Source organism: Muscardinus avellanarius (genome assembly GCF_963383645.1).
Source record: "Muscardinus avellanarius genome assembly, chromosome: 3".
Lineage (NCBI taxonomy): Eukaryota > Metazoa > Chordata > Mammalia > Rodentia > Gliridae > Muscardinus > Muscardinus avellanarius.
The window spans coordinates 137,525,658-137,549,899 of record NC_137788.1 but is presented as its reverse complement, the minus strand read 5'-3'; the positions used below and the strand labels follow the sequence as shown (position 1 = coordinate 137,549,899).

At 39.7% G+C, this 24,242-nt stretch overlaps 1 protein-coding gene across 1 annotated transcript in view; it reads right to left on the bottom strand.

Annotated features, from left to right (window-relative positions):
• The window catches only part of ARIH1 (ariadne RBR E3 ubiquitin protein ligase 1), a gene marked incomplete at both ends in the record, with an annotated part of 100,469 nt that overhangs the window by 38,195 nt on the left and 38,032 nt on the right, over nucleotides 1–24,242 (bottom strand). The window contains 3 exons of the mRNA XM_080691992.1: nucleotides 7,547–7,602; nucleotides 8,081–8,173; nucleotides 18,574–18,718. Coding sequence (XP_080548118.1) covers nucleotides 7,547–7,602; nucleotides 8,081–8,173; nucleotides 18,574–18,718 — 294 coding nt within the window. The remainder of the gene's footprint in view (nucleotides 1–7,546; nucleotides 7,603–8,080; nucleotides 8,174–18,573; nucleotides 18,719–24,242) is intronic.

Below are 24,242 nucleotides of genomic sequence, written 5' to 3'. Positions count from 1 at the left end.
GCTAAGTAGAGGCAGCACTGAAGGAGCTAGGAAGAACAATATTGAGTAGGGAGTCCAACTCCATTAAATATTTTTATACGAGCAAGACACTTGTATAATGTCATCTAATTCTTGAGTTTCTTATCACTCCCACTATTAAGATCTCATCCTTTCCCATGCCAATTTCAGTGTAACTCCTGTCATCCATATTCTTCTATTTCATGAAAAACAGTAAGCACCACCTTTCCTTAGAGGTACTGCATTAAGACTGCCTTCCTTGGAAATGCGAGAGAAGTAAAATGTCATGGTGAATCACTCAAGTGGGAGAGCCTAAGTCTGAATACTGCCTTCATGAAAACTCACTAGGATGAGTTGAATTTAAGTCCTTCAACTCTATGTTCTTCAGATTACTGATCTGCAAAACAGCAGAAATAAAGAGTTGCAAGACTATAACAGTGCCTGGCAAACAGAAAGCACTCAATAAATATTAAATATTATATTATTACTTCAATCATAAACACATTATTACTCACTCAAGGAAGACATTCCTGGTAATTGCCTTTCCTAATAATTCCAGTCTAGATATAGAACCCCTCTCAGTTCTCATGGCACCTTAAACATCTCCTTTACAGAATTTTCATACTTACATTATGCCGTTATCTGCATAATCACTTGTTTAATATCTATCCTTAGGTTAACTTATACCCAAATAATAAGATTCATGAAAGGATTTACACTATCCAGCAAGGTAACTGGCTGAACCTATGATCCTCCTATCTCAGAATACCAAGTACTGGGATTAAGGTGCCATCACACCTGACTTCAATAAATATTTCCTCTGGACATGGTGGTGCATGCTTGTAATCCCCATGCTTGGGAGGCAGAGACAGGAGGATCACACTGGTTTGAAGTCAGCCTCGCTGGCTTAAGAAACCCTATTTCCAAATAAAAATATAAAATAGGTCTGGGAGTTGTAGCCTAGAGGTAGAAGGGTTTCTAGGAACCCCAGTACCTACCTACCTATCTATCTACCTACCTACCTTCCTTCCTTCCTTTCCTTCCCTTCATCTTTCCCCCTCTTTCTCTCGTGGTGCTGGGGATGAAACCCAGGGGCATTCCACCTCTGAAATATAACCCTAAGCCCTATTTTTTTATTCTTTATTTTGAAAAAAGGTCTCACTGAGTTGCAAAAGGCCTCACTAATTAGCTGAGGCTGTCTGCTAACCATAATCCTCTTGTCTCAGCCTCCCAAATGCTGGGATTACAAGCTTTCTTTCTCTCTTTCTCCCTTCCTTCCTTCCTTCCTTTTTTTTTTAAACTAAGGATGGAATCCAAGTACATTCTACCTCTGAGCTACCCCCCCCAAGCCATTTTTATTTTTTATTCTGAAATGGTCTAAGTAGCTCAGGCTGGCCTCAAACCTCAATCCTCTGATCTCAGCATCCCAAGTACTAGGATTATAAGGCATTTGCCACCACGCCCTGCTTCAATAAATATTTCATATTCACAGATGTTGAAACTGAGGTCTAAAAATAATGTGGCTGGGCGTGGTGGCACACGCTTGTAATCCCCACACTTGGGAGGCTGAGACAGGAGGATCGCATAGGTTCAAAGACAGCCTCAGCTACTTAGTGAGACCCTGTTTCCAAATAAAATAGAAAATAGGTCTGGGAGTATAGCCTGGAGGTAGAAAGCCTAGACTCCAGTACCACCAAAAAAAAAAAAAAAAAAAAAAAAAAAAAAAAAAAAAAAAAAATTAATGTGTTGGGTAGTTCTCCAAAAAGTTAAATATAGCCAGGCATGGTGGCACACACTTGTAATCCCTGCACTTGGAAGGCTGAGACAGGAGGATGGCACAGGTTCTAAGCCAGCCTCAGCTACTTAGTGAAGCTCTCAGCAATTTAGTGAGACCTTGTTTCCAAATAAAGTATAAATAGATCTGGGAGTATAGCCCAGAGGTAGAAAGCGCCTGAATTCCAACCCCAGTACCACCAAAACCAACAACAACAAAAATGTTAAATATAACATTACCATATGACCCAACAATATTCTTCTCCTAGGAAAGACACACGATTAAAAGCAGGTGTTCAGCCAGGTGTGGTGGCATAAGCTTGTAATCCCCCCATCTTGGGAGGCTGAGACAGGAGGATCGCACAGGTTCAAAGCCAGCCTCAGCTACTTACTTAGTGAGGCTCTCAGCAACTTAGTGAAACTGTTTCCAAATAAAATATAAAATAGGTCAGGGAGTATAGCCCAGAGGTAGAAAGCCCCTGGGTTCGACCCCCAGTACCACCAAAAAAAATCAAAAACAAAACAAAAAAGATGTTCAACAAAGCCTTGAAAACAATGTTTATAATTTTATACAACAAATATTTTCACAAAAAGTGGAAATATTCATGTAATGAAACATTATTTAGCAATAAAAAATAATGAAGTCGCCAGGTATGGCAGTGCATGCTTGTAATCCCAGTGCTTGGAGACTAAGGCAGAAGGATCACAGGTTCTAAGCCAGTCTTAGCAACTTAGTAAGGCCCCCCATAACTTAAAGAGCTTCTGTTTTAAAATAAAAGATAAGGCAGTTGGGCATGGTGGTGCACATGTGTAATCCCCGTGCTTGGGAAGCTGAGACAGGAGGAATGCACAGGTTCAAAGCCAGCCTCAGCTACTTAGTGAGGCTCTCAGAAACTCAGTGTGACCCTGTTTCCAAATAAAGTATAAAACAGGTCTGAGAATATAGCTTGGAGGTAGAAAAGTCCCTGGGTTCCACCCTCAGTACCTAGATAGATAGGTAGATAATAAAATAGGGTTGGGGATAGCTCAGGGGTAGAATGCCCCTGGGTCCCATACCCAAGTACCAAAGAAGAAAAAAAGGAAAAAGGAATCAAGTACAGATTCATGCTAAAACATGGATGAATCTTTAAAACATAGGCCTAAGTCACAAAAGACCAGTTACTAAAAACTACGTAGTATGACTGTATTCATATGAAATGTACAGAATTGGCAAATCCATAGATATAGAAAACAGGCAAATGGTCAAGGAATTGAGAGAAGGAAATGGCTGAATGGATATGACGTGATGAAAATACATTCATAATACTTCTCTGATCTCACAAACTGTAATGATTTCTTATAGCTTACCCTAACTTTAGCTATCTAAATCTGGTATGGACATCCAACAATGGCGGAAGCAAAGGTCAGACACAGTTATTAGAACAAAATTTCTACTTTAGTTTATCTTATGGTATGAAAGAAAAAGAAAGTGACTTCACATCCCTAGTCCCTCTTCCCTGACTTGGTTTACGTTTATATTTATATTTCAGTAACATTTTTAAAAGTTTAAATTATTAACTCATATGTATTCTCTATTTATTTAGCTTTATTAACTACCAAAACTTGACAAACTGTTTCATTTTACATTTACATTTTATTTCAGTGTGAACTTGAACTCTCACACCTTACATTCTAAAACAGACAGTATACTAGAGCCTTTGTGCTAAATTTCCTGCTTAGACTGTTGTCCATGCTTTTCTCTTTTTCTCTGTGGAGAATAGGTGCATTTAATTTATTTTTCAACCAAACAACTTTCAAAGTTACACAATATCAAACGTTCTCAATAAACTCTGTGCCTTAAAAATAAATACAACTTGAGCAGGGTATGATGGTGGTCTCAGATACTCAAGCTGAAGAGTACTGTAAATTCAAGGCCAGCCTGAACAACTCAGTGACATGACACCCTGTCTCAAAGTAAAAAATAAAAAAGCTGGGCATGATGGCACACACCTGTAATACCTGTATTTGGAAGACTGAGATGGGAAGATTGCAGGTTCAAGGATAGCCTCAGCAAATAGTGAGACTCTTATCAACATAGCAAGACCCCATTTCCAAATAAATAAAATTGGGCTGGGAGTGAATGCCTCTGGGTTCAAATCCCCAGCACCACCAAATCCAAACACACACACACACACACACACACACACACACACACACACACACACACGCGGGGTGGGGTGTAGCTCAGTGGTAGAGCACAGAGAGATTCAAGCCCCAGCACTGCTAAATACATACAGACATACAGACATACCGCGTAAAGCAAGCAAAGATCTCATAACTAAATGTAAATCAGAGAAAAAAATTAGACAGCATTAAAATTTTGTTCATCAAAAAATCAACTCTTTAAGCCAGGCATGATGGCACATGCTTGTAATCCCAGCATTTGGGAGGCTGAGACAGGAGAATTGCACAGGTTCAAAGCTAGCCTCAGCTACTTAGTAAGGACCTGTGCAACTCAGGGAGACCCTGTTTCAAAATAAGAATAAAAAATAGGGCTGGGGATGTCGCTCGGAGGTAGAATGCCCCTAGGTTCCATCCCAAGTACTGTAAAAAAAATCAAAACAAAACAAAACAAAAAACCTCTCTTTTAGAGAGAAAAGGCAAACCCCACATTTTGGGAATAAATAATTGTAATATTTGTTACAAATTTAACAACTTAATACAAATAATTGTGCTATACAAGTATGACAAAAGACGTGGCAAAGGCTTGTAATCCCAGTACTTGAGAGGCTGGGATTGGAGTATCTCAGGTTTGCCATTAGCCTCATCTACTTAGTGAGGGCCTCCACAACTTAGTGAGATCCTTTTCAAAATAAAGACTATAAAACAGGCCAGGCATGGTGGCACGCACTTGTAATCCCAACATTTGGGAGGCTGAGATAGAAGAATCTGGGTTTGCAGATAGCCTCAGCTACTTAGGCCCTTTGCAACTCAGTGAGACTGTTTCAAAATAAAGAATAAAAAATAGGGCCGGGCATGGTGGCGCACACTTGTAATCCCTGCGCTTGGGAGGCAGAAACAGGAGGATCGCGCAGGTTTGAAGCCAGCTGCACGCGCTGGCTTAGGAGACCCTGTTTCCAAATTTAAAAAAAACGTAAAAAAGGTCTGGGAGTGTAGCCCGGAGGTAGAAGAGTTCCAGGAACCCCAGCACTACAAAAAAAAAAAAAAAAAAAAAAAAAAAAAATAGGGCTGGGAATGTAGCTCAAAGGTAGAATGCCCCTGGGTTCCATCCGCAGACCCACAAAAAAGAAAAAATGATAAATAAAAGAATAAAAAAGAGGACTGGAGGTACAGCTCAGAAGTACAATGCCCCTGCATTCAATCCCCCATAGTGCAAAAATAAACAAAATAAATAAATAAAAAAGGACTCCTGTCAAAATATTTAACAGATTCTTATAAAGTAACTGAATAAATATCCAAAATTTAAGACTAGGCAAGTACCCTGAATAGACACTTCCTAGTAAGGTTAATAGGTGCATAGAGGGACTTTTTTTTTTTGTGTGTGTGTGTGTGTGTGTGTGTATGTGGTACAGAGATTCCTGGAAGCCCTTCTACCTCCGGGCTACATTCCCAGACATATTTTTGTATTTTTTATTTGGAAACAGGGTCTTTTAAGCCAGCGCGGCTGACTTCGAACCTGTGTGATCCTCCTGTCTCCGCCTCCCAAGCCCAGGGATTACAAGCGTGCGCCACCACGCCCGGATAGAGGGATGTTTTAAAACATTATCTACATGTAAGTATATGAAAGACTTACATCTCTCTCATATAGCTAGGAGGTAAGTGCAACCACTTTAGAAAATAAGCACCTGTCCGTTTACCAAAATTGTATTTTTCTTTCTCATCCTTATCTAATAAACTCTATTAGTGACTCTAGCTACTACAAGATACTTAAAAGAGATGCTCACAACCCACTAAAAATACTGACATTCTTTAACCAATAGGATTTTCTACTCCCCCAACCTTGATTTTTATTCCTTTTATGTTACTTCCCTAAGTAAAGACTCACTAAGCTTTTCAGAAAGAATGATCTGCTTCTAACAGTAGTTTATATATAGTTCACTTACAACCCTTATATTCTAAATTACTGTAACCCTCCTGGGGGAAGGCACCGTAGTTTAATGTTTTTGCTCCCCCGTATATATGTGTTAGCTAGTATGTCCCTAGAGAATGTCATGGATGCAAGAATACAGTAACCTGTACTGATAATATGTATGATGAGCCAGGCCTGGTGGCGCACGCTTGTAATTCCAGCATTCGGGAGGCTGAGATCGGAGGACAGCCTCAGCTACTTAGCAAGGCCCTTTGCAACTCAGTTAGATCCTGTTTCAAAATAAGGAATAAAAAATAGGGCTGGAAGCTGGGCATGGTGGCTACATTTGTAATCCCAGCATTTGGGAGGCTGAGACAGGAGGATCGCGGTTCGTGGAAAGCCTCAGCTACTTAGTGAGGGCCTCTGTACTCTGTAACCTAGTGAGACCCTGTTTCAAAATAAAGAATAAAAAATAGGACAGAGGTAGAATGTCCCTGGGTTCCAGACCCACAAAAAGGGGGGGGGGGGGCGGCTGGGAGTATAGCTCAGAAGAAAAAAGCCCCTCTGTTCTATCCCCATACTGCGGAAAAAAAAGTTTACTCACTAAAGCACACAGCTGCTTTTACTTTTATTACCTTTTATTACAAATATACCTTTTTAAGCCAGGCATGGTGGCGCACGCTTGTAATCCCAGCATTCGGGAGGCTGAGACCTGGAGGATCACGGTTCGCGGACAGCCTCAGCTACTTAGTGAGGCCCTCTACAACTCAGTGAGACCCAGTTTCAAAATAAAGAATAAAAAATAGGACACGGGGTGTAGCTCGGAGGTCAAATGCCCCTGGGTTCCAGACCCAGACCCGCCCAAAAAAAAAAAAAAAAAAAAAGTATATACCTTTCTGTATATATCTGTATAGGCAATTATACAGGACTAATTTTACAATTGTTTGTGGATCATTCAAGTCCTCAATTTGTTTGTCACCCTGAACTGAAGTCAATTAGGTAATCTGAGGTTATGAAATCAGAAATGACCCAGGAAGAAAGCAAGCCGAGATTTTATCCCAGGCTCAGGAACTCCCTATGCTTCTTTCTCTGCGTTCCTTTCTTCCCTCAGAAGAGGTCTTTTTACAAGAGTAGTTGTTAGCTGGCAGCCTCCATCTGCAGCATACCTTTGAGATCAGCCCCAGTGTTTCAGCAGGTGCCACATCCACTTTGGGAATACCTGAGATCTGAGCCTAGTAATTTCCACTTACTCAGGAATTCTTCTCTGGGAAATCTATGTCCTGGAGGCTACTTTGCCCCTTCTTCCAAGTCACCAGAGACACTCACGGCTGCATCACAGCCTGAGTCTCTTCCTATGAAAAACAACTTCCTCTCTCTAGCGGGAATCAGATCTACACAGAGGTCAGACTGCTCCTCTTCCTCCCCTTAATCCTGCACATGCTAGGCAACTGCTCTACCACTGAGCTACACACAATCCAAGGCCATACATCTCCTTTCTTTTAAACTACCTTAGTTTAATTGTAAAATTTACCAGAGTAGTGACTGAACAGTTAACCATGTTACAATGAGATTTTGTACAAAAAAAAAAACTAGATTAGAATATCTCTTCAGACTTTTATAAGTTCACCTTCTTTAAGGGTCTGAAAGTTATTTTGGTTTTACCAACTAACCAATAATCAACATGCAAAATCTACCCAAAATACTTACATAACTGTGTTGTCATCCACTAAGATATCACAACCATGAGCAGGACACGAAATAGTCTGAAAAAGATTGAAATTTAAACTATGTCTTCATTCAACAAATATTTACTGAATGCTTACCATTGCCAGGCACTTTGTTAGGATCTAAGAATACCCCAATGTTTATAGGACCTCAATTCTTCCCTTTCTATTTAATGAAAATAGCTGTATGTGTTTTTATCACTATAAACTAACTGCAATAGTCAAGCTGAGTTGTTTTTGCAATGTAAAACGTGAAAGGTAAAAGTAAAATATCTGACAAAATGCTCAAAATGTTTAGCCTGATACATTACCAATCCTGATAGTCTGCTGAGAAAACGTTACCTAGATTGAATTTTTAACTGGAATGTTATAATGTAAGGGGTTTTTAGTTGTCTTAATATAGAAAATTGTTGCCCATGTAATCCACAATCCAGAGAGTTGCACCTATTTATATTTATATAAGGATATAAACACTAGAAAACTCAATAAAAACTGAAAATCAAATTGGGATCTATACCTGTCCCATGCCTTCTTCCATTATTTTGGTAGTTAAATATTCACTCCAGCACTGCATACAAAACTTATGTCCACATTCAAGGCCAGTGAAATACTACAATAAAAAATAAAACAAACATTAAACAAAGATATTATCAGAAAAATAAGTACACAGAGAATCACGGCTGTTAGAGGTCACATTCTCATAATGAATAAAATCTTCAATGTGACAATAATAACTGAGCTCCTAAAACTTTTAGGTGATAAAATCTAGACACATTAATACAGAAGTATATCTACGGTAGATATTTTTAAGTATAAGGAAAGGCAGGCAATAATATTAAGTTTTTATTGAACATAAGAATAAATCATGTACCAAAGAAGTAATAGCCACCATGGTAATGTAAACCAAAACTACAACAAGATACTTTATTCTCACAAGGTCAAAATAATAATAAAAAATACAATAACAGTGTTGATAAGGATGTAGAAAAACTAGTAAAATGAAATAGCAACTTTGAGAAACAATTAGGAAATACCTCAAACTGTTCAACATAAAATTACTATATGACCCAGTAATTCTCCTAGCCATATGTAAGCCTCCCCCAAAATAAAAGCATACATGCACATAAATTTTTGTACAAGAGTTCATAGTAGTATTGTTCATAATAGACACAAAGTGTAAACAACCCAGATATGTATCAAGTGATGGATAAACAAAACATGGAAACCTCACATACTGGAACCATAAAAACATTCTAAGTGAAAGAAACCAGTCACAAAAGGCCACATATTTTATTCCATTTATGTGAAAGCTCCAGAATATGTATGTCCTTATAACAGATGCATGGCTGGGCGTGGTGGCGCACGCAAGTAATCCCTGTGCTTGGGAGGTGGAGACAGAAGGATCGCACAGGTTCGAAGCCAGCTGAACTGGCTTAAGAAACCCTGTTTCAAAAAAAAAAAAGTATAAAAATAGGTCTGGGAGTGTAGCCTGGAGGTAGAAGTAACACACACACACACACACACACACACACACACACACACACACACACACACACACACAGATACATGGATAGAGTGCAGAGGCTTGAGGGATGAGGAATGAATATAAAGGGCAATAGAATTTCCTTGGGGAGTTATATCTTCTAAGGTAGGCCTGATGGTGCACCTGTAATCCCAGTACTTAGGAGGCTGAGACAGGAAGAAAACAGGTTCAAAGCCAGCATCAGCAACTTAGTGAGACCCAGTTTCAAAATAAAAATAAAACGGCTGGGATATAGCTTGGAGGCAGAAGGCCTTTCAGTTCAATCTTCCGTACTAAATAAATAAATAAATAAATAAATAAATAAATAAATAAATAAATAACCAAGACAGTTGAAAACATTTTTTGCTACACTAAAAGCCACTTTATTTATTTATTTTTGCGAGTCTGGGGATGGAACCCAGGGGCATTCGACCTCTGAGCTACATCCCTTGCCCTATTTTTTCTTTTATTTTGAAACAGGGTCTCACTAAGTAGTAAGGCTGTCTATGAATCGCAATCCTTGGGCCTCAGCCTCCCAAATGCTGGGATTACAAGTGTGCACCACCATGCCTGGCTCGCTTTATTTTTAAATAATGTTTTCTGTGTGGTCCTGGAGATTGAACCCAGGGTCAATTTTACCTCTGAGCTACACCCCCAACCCTTTTTTATCCTCTATTTTGAACCAAGATCTCACTAAGTGACCACAAGTTTGCATCAAAGCTGTGATCTCAGCTTCCCAAGTACTAGAGAAGATTAAAAAAAATGAGCTGCATGTGCTGGCACAGACTGAAATGGAAGGATCCCAAGTTCAAGAACAACCTTGGCAACTTAGCAAAACCTGTCTCGAAATAAAAATGGCAGCCTGGCGTGGTGACTCACACTTGCAATCCCAGCATTCGGGAGGCTGAGACAGGAGGATCACAGTTTGTGGCCAGGCTCAGCTACTTAGGCCCTTTGCAACTCAGTGAGACCCTGTTTCAAAATAAAGAATAAAAAATAGGGCTGGGGGTGTAGCTCAGAGGTAGAATGTCCCTGGGTCCATCCCCAGTACTGCTAAATAAATAAATAACTACAAATGTAGTTCAGTGGTACCACACCCCTGGGTTCAATCCCCAGTACCATAAAATAAGAAAAAAATGGTTATCTTGTTTTAAGAAAATTTCACAGCCGGGCGTGGTGGCGCAGGCTTGTTGTAATCCTAGCATTTGGGAGGCTGAGACCGTAGAATCACGGTTTGCAGACAGCCTCAGCTACTTAGTAAGGCCCTTCACAATGCAGTGAGACTCTGTTTCAAAATAAGGAATTAAAAAATTGGACAGGGGGTATAGCTTGGAGGTCAAATGCCTCTAGGTTCCATCCCCAGACCCGCCAAAAAAAGGGAAAGAAAATCTCACAGTATTTACTACTGAATTATTAATTGGATACAAATTCATGGTTAAAAAAAAATAATAATAACAGAGCCAGGCATGGCCATATCCCAGATACTCAGGAGGCAGAGGCAGGAAAATCACTTGAACCCAGGAATGTGGGGCTATAGTGCCAATGTGGTATTGGCATGAACTATCAGCAGTGGGATGACACCTGTGAACAGCCATTACACTTCAGCCTGGACAACACAGCAAGATTCCAAATCTCTTTCCCCACACCATGATACTAGGATTGAACCCACAGGCATTCTAAATCTCCTAGCTACATACCCAGATCTTTATTTTTATTGGTACATTGAAATCATACATCATATTGAGGCTTGGAGTGACAAGTACATATATGCATGCAAGTAAATTTTATTTTTGAAAAGGATCTCACTTGGTTGAAAAAAGTCTTACTAATTTGCTGAGGCTGTTCTCAAGCCTGTGATCCTCCTTTCTCTGCCTCATGAGTACCAGAATTAAAGTGTGCCAAAACAACCAGGTAAGAATGCAACTATTAAAAAGAAGTTTTTCCTTTTATTGGTATGAGTTTATTAGAAATTAAATCTTCTTCATCCTTGTCCCTGTCCTTTGCTATTTCCATTTATCTATTCTTCCAGAGATGTTCTACTGTACACACACACAGTAGAACATGTTTTCTTCTGTACTTTTTTGTTGTTATTCCTCTATCAGAAACTATGTATCTAGCCGGATGTGGTGGCTCATGCTTGTAATCCCAGGGAGGTGGAGACAGGAAGATTCCATAGGTAGGTTCGAAGCAAAAAAAAAAAAAAAAAAAGTATAAAAATAGGTTTGGGAGTGTAACCCTGAGTTAGAAGGGTTTCCACGAAGCCCAGTACCACCACCACCACCACCACCCCCAAAAAAATGTATCTAGCCAGGCATGGTGGCGCACACTTGTAATCCCAACATCCCAGCATTCCGGAGGCTGAGACCAGAGGATTGCTGTTCCCAGACAGCTTCGGCTACTTAGTGAGGCCTTTTGCAACTCAGTGAGACCTGGTTTCAAAATAAAGAATAAAAAAATAGGGCAGAGGTTGTAGCTCGGAGGTCAAATGCCCTTGGGTTCCACTCCCAAACTCGGGAGGAGGAGGGGATGTATCTATATCTATCTATCTAAAACTAAAATCACTTGTTTGTAGAAACTGAGCAAAAAATGATCACCGAGCCAGGTGTGGTGGTGGTATGTAATCTTAGTTATTTGGGAGGCTGAGACAGGAGGATTGTAGATTCAAGGCCTGCCTCGGCAATTTAGTGAAGCCTTCCACAACTGAGCAAGACCCTTTTTCAAAATAAAAATAAAATATAGGGCTGAGGGTATAGCTGGAAGGTAGAATGGCTCTGGGTTCCACGCCCAGTACACACCTCCCCAAAAAAGATAATGGTCACAGGCACATGCTTGAAATCCCACTATTGTGGATGCTAAAAGAGGTTCTAAGCCAGCCTGCTGAACTTTAGAGTGAGTGTGTGTGTGTGTGTGTGTCTGGGGGCGGGGGGCATAGCTCAGAGGTGGAGTGCCTCTAGGTTCAATCCCCGATACCACATATACAAACAAAAAAGGTTCTCTCATGTGGAAAATGTAATGGGTTAGCCAGGCATAGTGGTCATGCTTGCACTTGGGAGGCTGAAACGGTAGGATCTCAAATTCAAGGAGAGGCTCAGCAACATAACAAGGCCCTCAGAATCTTAGTGAAACCTTGTTTCAAAATAAAAAAATAAGCGGGGCAAAGTGGCAAACACTTGTAATCCTAGTACTTGGGAGGCTGAGACAGGAGGATCGCAGATTTGCAGCCAGCCTCAACTCCTTAGTAAGGCTCTCCACAACCTAGTGAAACCTTGTTTCAAAATAAAGAATATAATAGGGCTAGGTGTGTAGTTCCCAGGTAGAATGCCCCTGGGTTCAATCCCCAGTATCGCAAAAAATAAAATACAATAGGGCTGGGGGTGTTTTGCTTGGAGGAAAAAGGTCCCTGGGCTCAATCCTCAGTATCATCATATATATAAACAAAGAAATGGGTAAAAGGGATGATAAGGTTGGACCCAGATCAGGTGTTCTCCTCTTTCCCTTTCTCCCCCCTCTTATTTATTTGGTACTAGATATTGAACACAGGAGTACTCTAACTCTAACCCCAGCCCTGTTTTATTTTTAATTTGGAAACAGGGCTGCACTAAATTGTGGGGGCGGCGGGGGGAGAGGGGGCTTCACTAAGTTGTTGAGGCTGGCCTCAAACCTGTGATGTTCCTATCTCAGCCTCCCAAGCTGAGGGCCACTGATGCACTGCCTCAGGTGTTTCCAAGCAGTATTCCCAGGAGAACCAAGATTCCATAGGAAAGGGTAAGGGGTGGAGGAACACACTACTCTCTCATAATGTTCAACTCTGCCTTTATCTATTTAACGTATATTATTCCTCAAGAATAAAAAATATATTATACTTCCTAAAAGTGAAGTAGTATAGCCCAAGCCAAATTTCCTAGATGCTGGGTTAGTACTGCTACATCTTAAGCTAATATTTTCCCTTTTTTTTGGGGGGGGGGCACTGGGGATTGAACAAGGGTGTTCTACCTGACCATAAACTCCTAGCTGGTTTCATTCTGTATTCTGAATCAAGGTCTCACTAAGTTGCAGAGAACCATGCTAAATTGCTGAGGCTGGCCATGAACCTGTGATCCTTTCTCAGCCTCCTAAGTACTGGGATTGTAGGCATACACCACAACATCTGGTTTAAGCTACTTGGATTCAAAACAATATAAACAATTATATATATTTATATATAAATATATAAAGTGACTAAAATACTTAGATTCAAAACATTATTCTAAAGTGACTGTGCCAGGGTAAAGAAACATCTGCATTATTAGCCACAAAAAGTGGGGGTGGATTTACAAAGTGCTCCAAAATCTTAAAGAAATTCAAAGTAAAGACTATCCAAGATAGTTAAGCCTAAAGTACTTCTAAATAAGCTACTAAAAGCATTTTTAAATGGCCCTGTTTTCATATAGCACTATAAAAGAAAATTATATGTGAAGCATGGCAGTTTTAAAATATAAAGAATTTCCAATCAGTAAGGAAAAGGCTTCCTCAAGAATGGTGACACTTTTTCTTTTTTTTCTTTTTTTGATGGTACTAGGGATAGAACCCAGGGGTCTTCTACCTCTGAGCTACACCTCCAGCCCTATTTTTATATTTTATTTGGAAACAAGGGCTCACTAAGTTGCTGAGGCTGGCTTCGAACCTGCGATCCTCCTGTCTCAGCCTTCCAAGTACTGGGATTATAAGCATGCACCAATAGCCCAGCTCTTCATGGGATACTTCTAAAACTGAAGAGGTTAAAAATATCCTTCAAGCCAGGTGCAGCACGGTGCAAGCCTTTAATTCCAGTACTTGGGAGGCTTTGACAGGAGGATTGCAATATAAGGCCAGCCCCAACAACTTAAGAGTCTACTTTGAAATTGGGGAAAAAAAAAAAAAAAAAAAAAGGAAGGGGGGAGTGGTGAGTTAGCCCGGGCCACCCTCCCCCCTCATGCCATTTTGGCATGGGGCTGTAACTATTTTCTGTATTTCTATCTTTCTAATAAACTTCTTTAAATCTTAAAAAAAAAAAAAAAGGGATGAGAGTGAGAGTGTAGCTCAGTGGTAGAGTACCCGTGGGTCCAATCCACCATATCTCCCCTCTACTGTGTGTGTGCGCGCCCTTCCTTTTTTTTTTTTATTTTTTTTTTTGGTGGTACTGGGGTTCCTGGAAGCCCTTCTACCTCCGGGCTACACTCCCAGACCTATTTTTTATACTTTTTATTTGGAAACAGGGTCTCCTAAGCCAGCGCGCACAGCTGGCTTCGAACCTGCGCGATCCTCCTGTCTCTGCCTCCCAAGCGCGGGGATTACAAGCGTGCGCCACCAAGCCCGGCGTGTGTGCGCCCTTCTAAAGTATGCTAAAAATTATGAGAAAAGAAGTCCTACCTTTGTCATGATTGTATTTTTTATAATAGCACAAGTTCCATAATCTTTTTTTTTTTAAGTACTAGGGATTGAACCCAGAGACATTCTACCTCTGAGCTACACTCCCAGCCCTATTTTTTATTCTTTATTGTGAAACAGAGACACTAAGTTGTGAGGGGTCCTTGGTCCTAGAGGTTGAGCCCAGGGACATTCTAACTCTAAGGTACACTCCTGCCCCATTTTAATTTTTCTTTTGAAACAAAGTCATGCTAAGCTGCTGAGACTGGCCTTGAACCTGCAATCCTCCTGTCTCAACCTCCCAACATGCCTGGCTTCCATGACTCTTAACTTACCAGCTCAAGTAATCTGCTCCTTTTGCTCTCTTATCCTACCACTTATGCAGCCAGATTTCCTTTAAAAGAGTAACTTTTCCAACTTCCAGTCAAAGACTTCAATGACCATGTCTTTTGTTTTCCCATCCTACTATATCATCTAAAATTACTTTTCAAGATCAACAGTAAAGTTCTCATTAATTTCAAATTCGTCTTTCAGTTCTTTGTCTGAAGCTATTTGCACTCCTCCATTCATAAAAGTGCATTATCTTCCTGCTACATTCTCCTGGTTTGTCTAGTTAGAGGTTAGTTGTCAGTTTCTGTGGGAAATCCTGCCAGCTCAAAAAGTTAAGTGTGTATTCCCATAGAATCATATGTTGAATCTGACCACTCTTCCCTTACTTCATCTTACTCATCTGCTTACCTAACCTGAAAATCATCTGAAGACAGGGATTATGTTCCAAAAATTTAGAATAGTGTCTGGCATGTTGAATGTATAATAAATTCATCATCAGTTACAAGTACAAAGAAAATCTCTGGTCACTAATTTCAGATCTAGTATGTTAAAACTGGTAGTCAGTAACAGGAAATGAGAAAGGTACAGAGGATATTTGTAAGCAGCTAATCTGAGTACTCAAATTAGAGTTAAGATTTAAATGGAGAAAAAACTGGCTATAATAAAGCAGGAGGAAAATGCCAAGGAATAAAGGAAATCTTGTATAATCTGGGAAAAGTTATTTGGATCTTAGTCATATCTCAGAAAACATTAATAAATTAAGCACTATCTCAATGTCACTTGACAATAATTTTAAGAGAGATGATACAATTTTCAGGCTGAAAGAGATTTTAAAGAATATCATAGTTAACTAATTTCAAAGGTAAACTGAAGCCCAAATGAGATTAAATAATGTGCCTGTCCCCAAAGCCAAAATAAAAGTAAAGCAAAGTAAAAAAGCTATAAATTCTTGAGAATTCGGAAATTCAGTTCTGCACTTTACCTTCTAAATAACTTTAATTCACTGCTCATTTAGAATTTTTGAAACTTTTCTAATCAGTTATACATTTGAACAAAATGGCTCCATTTTGATAGACCTGTTTTGGGATCTAACAATGAAAATACTCCAATATGTTAAAATATAGAAATAGAATACTAGAAAAAGCTGCTTACCAGATATCAATAATAAGTTGTGCTTATTGCAGAATTAGACAACATCTTAGAAATCTTGAAACATCTTAAAAGTTGAATTCCAAGTAACTAAATGCCATTATGCCACAAATACAATTTTATTGTTTGAGGCTAAAATTTCTTCCTAAATACTCTAAAGTATAATTTATTAAAATTTATTAAAATTTTAAAACACATACTTAAGATAAATGCCTATTACTTGGTTTTATTCTCTATTCTAATTCTATACTTAATGGTTTTTTAAAAATTTCCATTAAAATGGATTCATAAAAGTGAAGAACTGGTTATAATACAAATCTTCTTATGAAGACTCCTGAAAATCCCCTAACAACAGTATTAAAGACATTTTATATGCGCTTTGATACTTTAAAGGCCATTTCAAAGTTTTAAATCTATTTTAATTTGGATGAAAAATAGTTAACGCATCATCTACCTATCACACAATTCTCCCATAATGGTAATATAAATTCCAGAAAGATTTAGGTATATAATGACAGCTGGACTAGTTGTTGCTTTTTTTTTTTTTTTTTTTTTTTTTTTTTGGTGGTACTGGGGTTCCTGGAAGCCCTTCTACCTCTGGGCTACACTCCCAGACCTATTTTTACATTTTTATTTGGAAACAGGGTCTCCTAAGCCAGCGCGCGCGGCTGACTTCGAACCTGCGCGATCCTCCTGTCTCTGCCTCCCAAGCGCGGGGATTACAGGCGTGCGCCACCACACCCGGCTAAGTTGTTGCTTTTATAAACAAATTAATGGCCTGCTTGGTGTTACATGCTGGTAATCCTAGTACTTGGGAGGCAGAAACAGGAGGATCAAAGATTCAAAGTCAACCTCAGCAACTTAATGAGACCCTGTTTTGAAATAAGAAATAAAATGGGGCTAGGGTATAGCCCGAAGACAGAATGCTCTTGGGTTCAATTCATAGCACCACAAAAGAAAAATAAATTATGAATGAATGAATGCCCAGACAGACAGGCAGATAGAGGGATGGAGGGACAGTTGGATGGGTATGGTTGCACACTCCTGTAATCCCAGTACTTGGGAAGCTTAGACAGGAAGATCACAATCTTGAACACTAGCCTTAGCAATTTAGTGAGATTCTCAGCAACCTAATGAGACTGTTTCAAAACAAAAGGGGGAATGTTAAGGTTGTGGGTCAGAAGTAGAACACCCCTGGGTTCAATGTCCAATATAAAAAAAATATAAAATACAATCATAAGGAAGTCAAAAAACAATAAATGTTGGCAATAGTCGGGCGTGGTGGCACACGCTTGTAATCCCAGCATTCGGGAGGCTGAGACCAGAGGATCGCGGTTCGGTTCGCGGACAGCCTCAGCTACTTGGTGAGGCCCTCTGCAAGTCAGTGAGACTTGGTTTGAAAATAAAGAATAAAAAATAGGGCAGGGGGTGTAGCTCAGAAGTCGAATGCCCCTGGGTCCCACTCCAGACCCCGGGGGGGGGGGGGAGCTGGCAAGGACGTGGGTAAATAGGAAAATAAACTCTTCTACACTGTTGGTGGGGTTTCAAACTAGTTTAGCCTATGTAGGTTCCTTAGAAAACCGAGACTGGATCAACCATAAGATCTGGCTTATACCACTCCTAGGTATCTTTGCAAAGAAACGAAAGAACTATAGTAATATATGTATGCTCGTGTTCATAGCAGCACAATTCACAATAGCCAACTTATGGAACCAACCCAGGTGTCCATCAACCAATGAATGGATTACAAAATTATGAGAAATACAAACAATGGAATTCTACCCAGCAATAAAGAATAAAATTATGTCACTTGCAAGAAAATGGAGGGACCTAGAGAACATTACGTTGAGAGAGATTGGCCAATCACAGAAAGTTTAAGGTCATATTTTTTCTCTAATATGCACAAGCTAAGGAGTAACTGGGATATAAGAGACTCGAGATAATGGAGGAGAAACCTCTGTGGAGCCAGAGAGGAGATCTAAGGGAAGGGGAGGAGAAAAACTGACATTCATAAATGGAAATATTACCATCGACTATGTGTACATGTGAAATACCAATGTCAATCTCAGTACTCTGTATTGGGAAGGGGAAAAATAGCTAAGTGGGGGGAGCCACCAAATGCTGGGTACATGTATGTCACTGGCAACATGATTTACACTATAATGTGAGACTAAAATGCACCAATAAAAGCACATAAAAATAAATAACCTGAAAAAAACTATATATATAAAAATTTTTTTGGGGGGGGTGGTACTGGGGGTTCCTGGAAGACCTTCTACCTCCGGGCTACACTCCCAGACCAGACCTATTTTTACATTTTTATTTGGAAACAGGGTCTCCTAAGCCAGCGCACGCGGCTGGCTTCGAACCTGCGCGATCCTCCTGTCTCCGCCTCCCAAGTGCGGGGATTACAAGCGTGCGCCACCATGCCCGGCTATATATATATTTAAAACAAGTAATGGGAGATGAAGGTAAGGGGAACCAAGGTTTTGTTACTTCTTTTTTTATCCTTAATTAGTAGGTTAGTGTGCCCAGACCCCTAGATTTTCCTTTGTTTAAATAATGAAAGTTAACTGACCCTCTGAAGTATAGCTGGTGCTATCCTTAAACTACCAGATACTCACCGAGTTAGGGTAGTTCAAGTAGCAGATCTGACAAGGCATATCCTGTGCTGATGACCTTGTATTCATCTGGCGGGTTCGAGACTTTTTACTTGGATTAATTACATGACACTCAGCAAAGAGCTTCTCCAGGTTTCCATCAAAGTACCTGCATTGTTTAAATAGAAAGTATGAGAGCCCAGCAATCACACAGAGCTCTCCAAAACCCTGATTTTCAGCAGGGAAAAGCAATTAAATGAAATAAAATAAATCAAGACCATAACTTTTTTTCCTTGGAGGATATAAAAGTGTTATGACTACAAATTGCAGCAAATAAAGGTGTGTGTGTGTCTGTGCAAATAAAGATTTAAGTTTTAACTGCTCTTTTCTTTTTTCTTGCGGGTCTGGGGATGGAACCCAGGAGCATTCGACCTCTGAGCTATACCCTGTGCCCTAAATTTTATTTTTTATTTTGAAACAGGGTCTAAGTTGCAGAGGGCCTCACTAAGTAACTGAGGCTGTTCAAGAACTGCGATCCTCCAGTCTCAGCCTCCCAAATGCTGGGATTACACGCAAATGCTGGGATTACAAATGTGGGCCACCACACCTGGCTATTTTATTTTTTCTTTTGGTGGTACTGGGGGTGGAACCCAGAGGCTTTCTACCTCTGGGCTATACTCCCAGACCTATATTTTTTATTTGGAAATAGGGTCTCACTAAGTTGCTGAGAGCTTCACTCGGTAGCCGAGGCTGGCTTCAAACCTCTGTGATTCTCCAGTCTCAGGCTCTCAAGTACAGGGTTTTTTGTTTGTTTGTTTGTTTTAATGTGGCTTTAAGTCAGAATCCTGGGAGCTGGGTGTGGTGGTACATGCCTGTGATCTCAGTACTTGGGTGGCTGACAGGATGATCACAAGTTTGAGACCAGCTTTGGCAATTTAGTGAGGCCCTCAGCAACTTAGAAAGCCCCCATTTCAAAACAACAAATAAAATAGGGCTACGGGTATAGCTAATAAGTAGAACACCCCTGGGTTTAATCCCAAGGGCAATACACAAACATCCTGGGAAATTCAGCTTTTAGTATTTTAACCGTACCTCTATTAAAACTCAAGGATAATGTATTGTTTGTAATGTTACCTGTGAAGAGTAATGAAATTTTTTAAGACTAGGCTGCCGTGTGTGTGTGTGTGTGTGTGTGTGTGTGTGTGTGTGTGTGTATGGCACTGGGAATTTAACCTGGGGGGAGAGGATTCTACCTCTGAGCTATATACGCCAGCTCTATTTTTTATTCTTTATTTTAAAACAGAGTCTCACTAAGTTGTAAGAGCCTCACTGTAGTTGAGGCTGGCCACAAACCTGTGATCCTCCTGTCTCAGCCTCCCCAAGTACTAGGATTACAAGTGTGTACTAAATACCCTGGTTTAGGCTGCATTTTATACAAGTACATTCATTTCATTAACAATTTTAGTTATACCAGTTTAAATATATTAGCTTTACTAAACAACTTACAAAGCATATTTTACCCCTCTGGGGTTTTTTGTTGTTGTTTTGGGGGGGGGGGGTGAGGACTGAACCCAGGGCATCTACCTCTAAGTTCCATTCCAGCCCTATTTCATTCTTTTTTTATCTTTTTGTGATACTAGGGATTGAACCCAGGTGCATTCTACCTCCAAGCTACACCCTCAGCCCTATTCAGATTCTTTATTTTGTAACAGGGTTTTACTAGGCTGCAGAGGGCCTCACTAAGTAGCTATAGCTGACTGTGAACCTGTGATCCTCCTGTCTCAGCCTCCCAAGTACTGGGATTACAAACATGCACTACCATGCCCAGTTTATTCCTTTTTATTTTAAAAGTGGGTTTTACTAAGTTGAGGAGGCTGGCCCTAAACCTGCAATCCTCCTGTCTCTGGCCTCTCAAATACTGGAATAACAAACATGAACACCATGCCCAGCTCTCATAAATCTTTTTTTTTTTTTTTTTTTTTTTTTGCGATACTGGGGGTGGAACCCAGGGGCATTGTACTTCTGAACTACATCCCCAGCCCTACTTTTTATTCTTTATTATGAAACAAGGTCTCACTGAGTTGCAAAGGGCCTCACAAAGTAGCTGAGGCTGTCTACGAACCGAGATCCTCCTGTCTCAGCCTCCCAAATGCTGATTAAAAGTGTGTCCCACCAGCCGGGCATGGTGGTGCACACTTGTAATCCCCGCGCTTGGGAGGCTGAGACAGGAGGATCGCACGGGTTCGAAGCCAGCCTCAGGTACTTAGTGAGGCTCTCAGCAACTTAGTAAGACCCTGTTTCCAAATAAAATAGAAAATAGGTCTGGGAGTATAGTCTGGAGGTAGAAAGCCTCTGGGTTCCACCCTCAGTACCACACACAAAAAAAGTGTGTCCCACCACTACATTTGTCTCATTCTACCCAAAAGACTTGCTTCTACTTTTGTTTGTTTGTTTGTGAGTGAGTGAGTGAGTGAGTGTGTTACTTAGGATTGAACCCAGAGGACTGAACCCACTGCATTCTACAGATCTGAGCTACACCCCAACTCAATTTTATTTCACATTTGGAACCAGGGTCTTCTAGGTTGATGGAAACTCTATTCGCTGAAGCTATCCTCAAACCTTTGGTCCTCCTTCTCAGCCTCCCAAATACTGGGATTACAGGTATACCCTACCATACCCAGCTTACATACTCTTTTGAAGTACTTTTTGTTTTCTATGTGTCATGCTAGGGATTGAACCCAGGAGCATTCTACCTCCAAACTACATTCCCAGTCCTATTTTATTTTTTATTTGGAAACAGGGTCTCACTAAACTGCTGAGTCTGGCTTCAAATCTGTGAACCTGAGATTTTTCTATCTCAGCCTCCCAAGTACTGGGATCACAGGCCTGTGCCACCATGCCAGACTTGAAATACTTTTTAATTTAATGAGAAAGGGGGAAAGAGGAAACAAAGTATCTCAAAACATTTTAGATCAAACATTATATACTAGCTTTTCATAGAATATGTACCTAAGTATACAAGATACAGTTCAATATCTAAGATATCAAGAGTATGGTATGCCTGGTACTACCTAATTCTAACTAACCTGAAAACTTCTTGACAGAAGACAATGTTTCCCACTAAATGAGATGAGACACCACCCCTGGCCCCTTGAATGTTCTAAAGAGAAAAGCAATAGATTTAAAAAAAAAAAAACCCACACAGACATATGTATAGCTAATGAATATTTTTCTAGTAAACACTTTGACTATTAGATACTTCAATGAAACAATCAAATTATCAATCAAAATGCCAGCACATTATAAAAGGGGAACTCATAAGCTTTTGGGAATTCATATAAAGTTGCCCCTTGATTCAGAACATCAGAAAATCAAATACTATTCTATAGATCTTATCTCTGAGAACATACAAAATGCCAGGTTTTATCTGAAAATCACAAAGCAAAAGAGACTAAGACTAAATATGAATTTGTTAACCAATTAAATACCTCGTCTTATAAAAGCATTCATGTTTGTAAGAAAAGAAAAGTTCTGACATGCAAAATTTGACTAAATAGAATGAATCCTCATACTTTGGTTAATAGCATAGATGGCATTTTATATCTATACAACCACACAGATGTGTACAATTTCATATAAACACCAATTTACAGCTTCATCCATATGAAATACAGCTCTCCCTGGAACACTAAATATGCAGCATATACCTTTGTTAATAAATACTTATCCATATTTTTCACCCTAGTGTACTATACAACTGTAGGTGAGGGATATTTAGACCTTCTACATATAAACAACCCTTGATTTAACTCTTTATTTAGCATTTATTTGTTTATTTGTTTATTTATTTATGTGGTACTGGGGTTCCTGCAAGCCCTTCTACCTCCGGGCTACACTCCCAGACCTATTTTTACATTTTTATTTGGAAACAGGGTCTCCTAAGCCAGCGTGTGCGGCTGGCTTCGAACCTGCACGATCCTCCTGTCTCTGCCTCCCAAGCGCAGGGATTACAAGTGTGTGCCACCACACCCAGCTATATTCTTTCTTTCTTTCTTTCTTTTTTTTTTTTTTTTTTTGTGATACTGGGGTTCCTGGAAGCCCTTCTACCTCCGGGCTACACTCCCAGTCCTATTTTATATTTTTATTTGGAAACAGTGTCTCTTAAACCAGCTACACTCCCAGTCCTATTTTATATTTTTATTTGGAAACAGTGTCTCTTAAACCAGCGTGGCTAGCTTCGAACCTGCGCGATCCTCCTGTCTCTGCCTCCCAAGCGCGGAGATTACAAGCATGCGCCACCACGCCTGGCTCTTGATTTAACTCTTGACCTTTTTAATATGAGGGAAAATGCCAAGACTTACCATGCATCACTTATTAGTGAATTCAAACTTTTTGTGGTGAAAAATATTACTAATCTCTTATTTTAGTTATTTGGTACTGAGGATAGATCCCAGGGACTTCCACCTCTAGGCTATACTCCCAGCCCTATTTTTTATATATATATGTGTGTGTATATATATATATGAAACAGGTTCTCACAAAGTTGCTAAAAGCCTTACTAAGTAAGTTCCTGCAGCTGGCTTCAAACCTGAGATACTTATTTTTTCGGTACTGGGGATGGAACCCTGGGGCATTCTACCTCTGAGCTACACCCTCTGCCCTATTTTTTATTCTTTATTTTGAAACAGGGTTTTACTGAGTTGCGGGCTAGGAACCGTGATCCTCCTGTCTCAGCCTCCCAAACACTGGGATTACAAGCATACACCACCACACCCAGTCTCACTGTTATAAGTTCAGTATATAAAGAAAAGAGTAACCTATGTCTCAGGAATTTTTTAAAGTAGACTATAATCATTTTGTTAAAGTAAAAAAAAAAAAAGTTGAGCTGGGTGTGGTGGGGTATACTTGTAATCCCAGTATTTGGGAAGCAGAGACGGGAGGATCATGGTTCGTAGACAGCCTCAGCTACTACTTAGTAAAGCCCTTCACAACTCAGTGAGACCCTGCTTCAAACATAAAAAGGACTAAAAAAATAGGGCTGGGGGTGTAGCTCGAAGGTAGAATGTCCCTAGGTTCCATCTTTAGTAACCACACACACACACACACACACACACACACACAAAAAAAAAAAAAGTTGAAATTTTCATTACATTTTTAATGTAAGAGCATACTGATTAAAGAATTGACACTATATTACAAACTCTCCCAAACTATGTTGTTCAATTTATTTTCTATTCCTATTTTGTCAAACATTTTTTAAATTCTCACTATGCAGGGCCTGCAACATTTGCAATTAGGTTTATTCTCAGGTGTAGGTCTTTGAAGTATATTTACAAATATTTCTTGAAAACAGTGTATACTGAAATTTACAGCTTTCTGATCCATTCTAGTTGCCAAAAAACTTTCAAACATTGCCCAGATAAACAGAGAGGTAATCTAATAATCTACTCATATTCTTGGGCCATTGTAATTCATGGAACTTTTTTCTTTCATGAAAGTTGTATTTATATAACATGTAACATTTAAACATTTTGTTTTTATTTGTATTTATTTCACGCTCTATCCCATCTCCATGATGGTCAGGTTAAAAATTACTGAAATCTAATTTAGTTTTGAGTAGTTGGTTATATAACTTAATAGTAAAAAATATTTCTTTTATCAACTATAAATAATATATAGGTTGTCCCTATGTG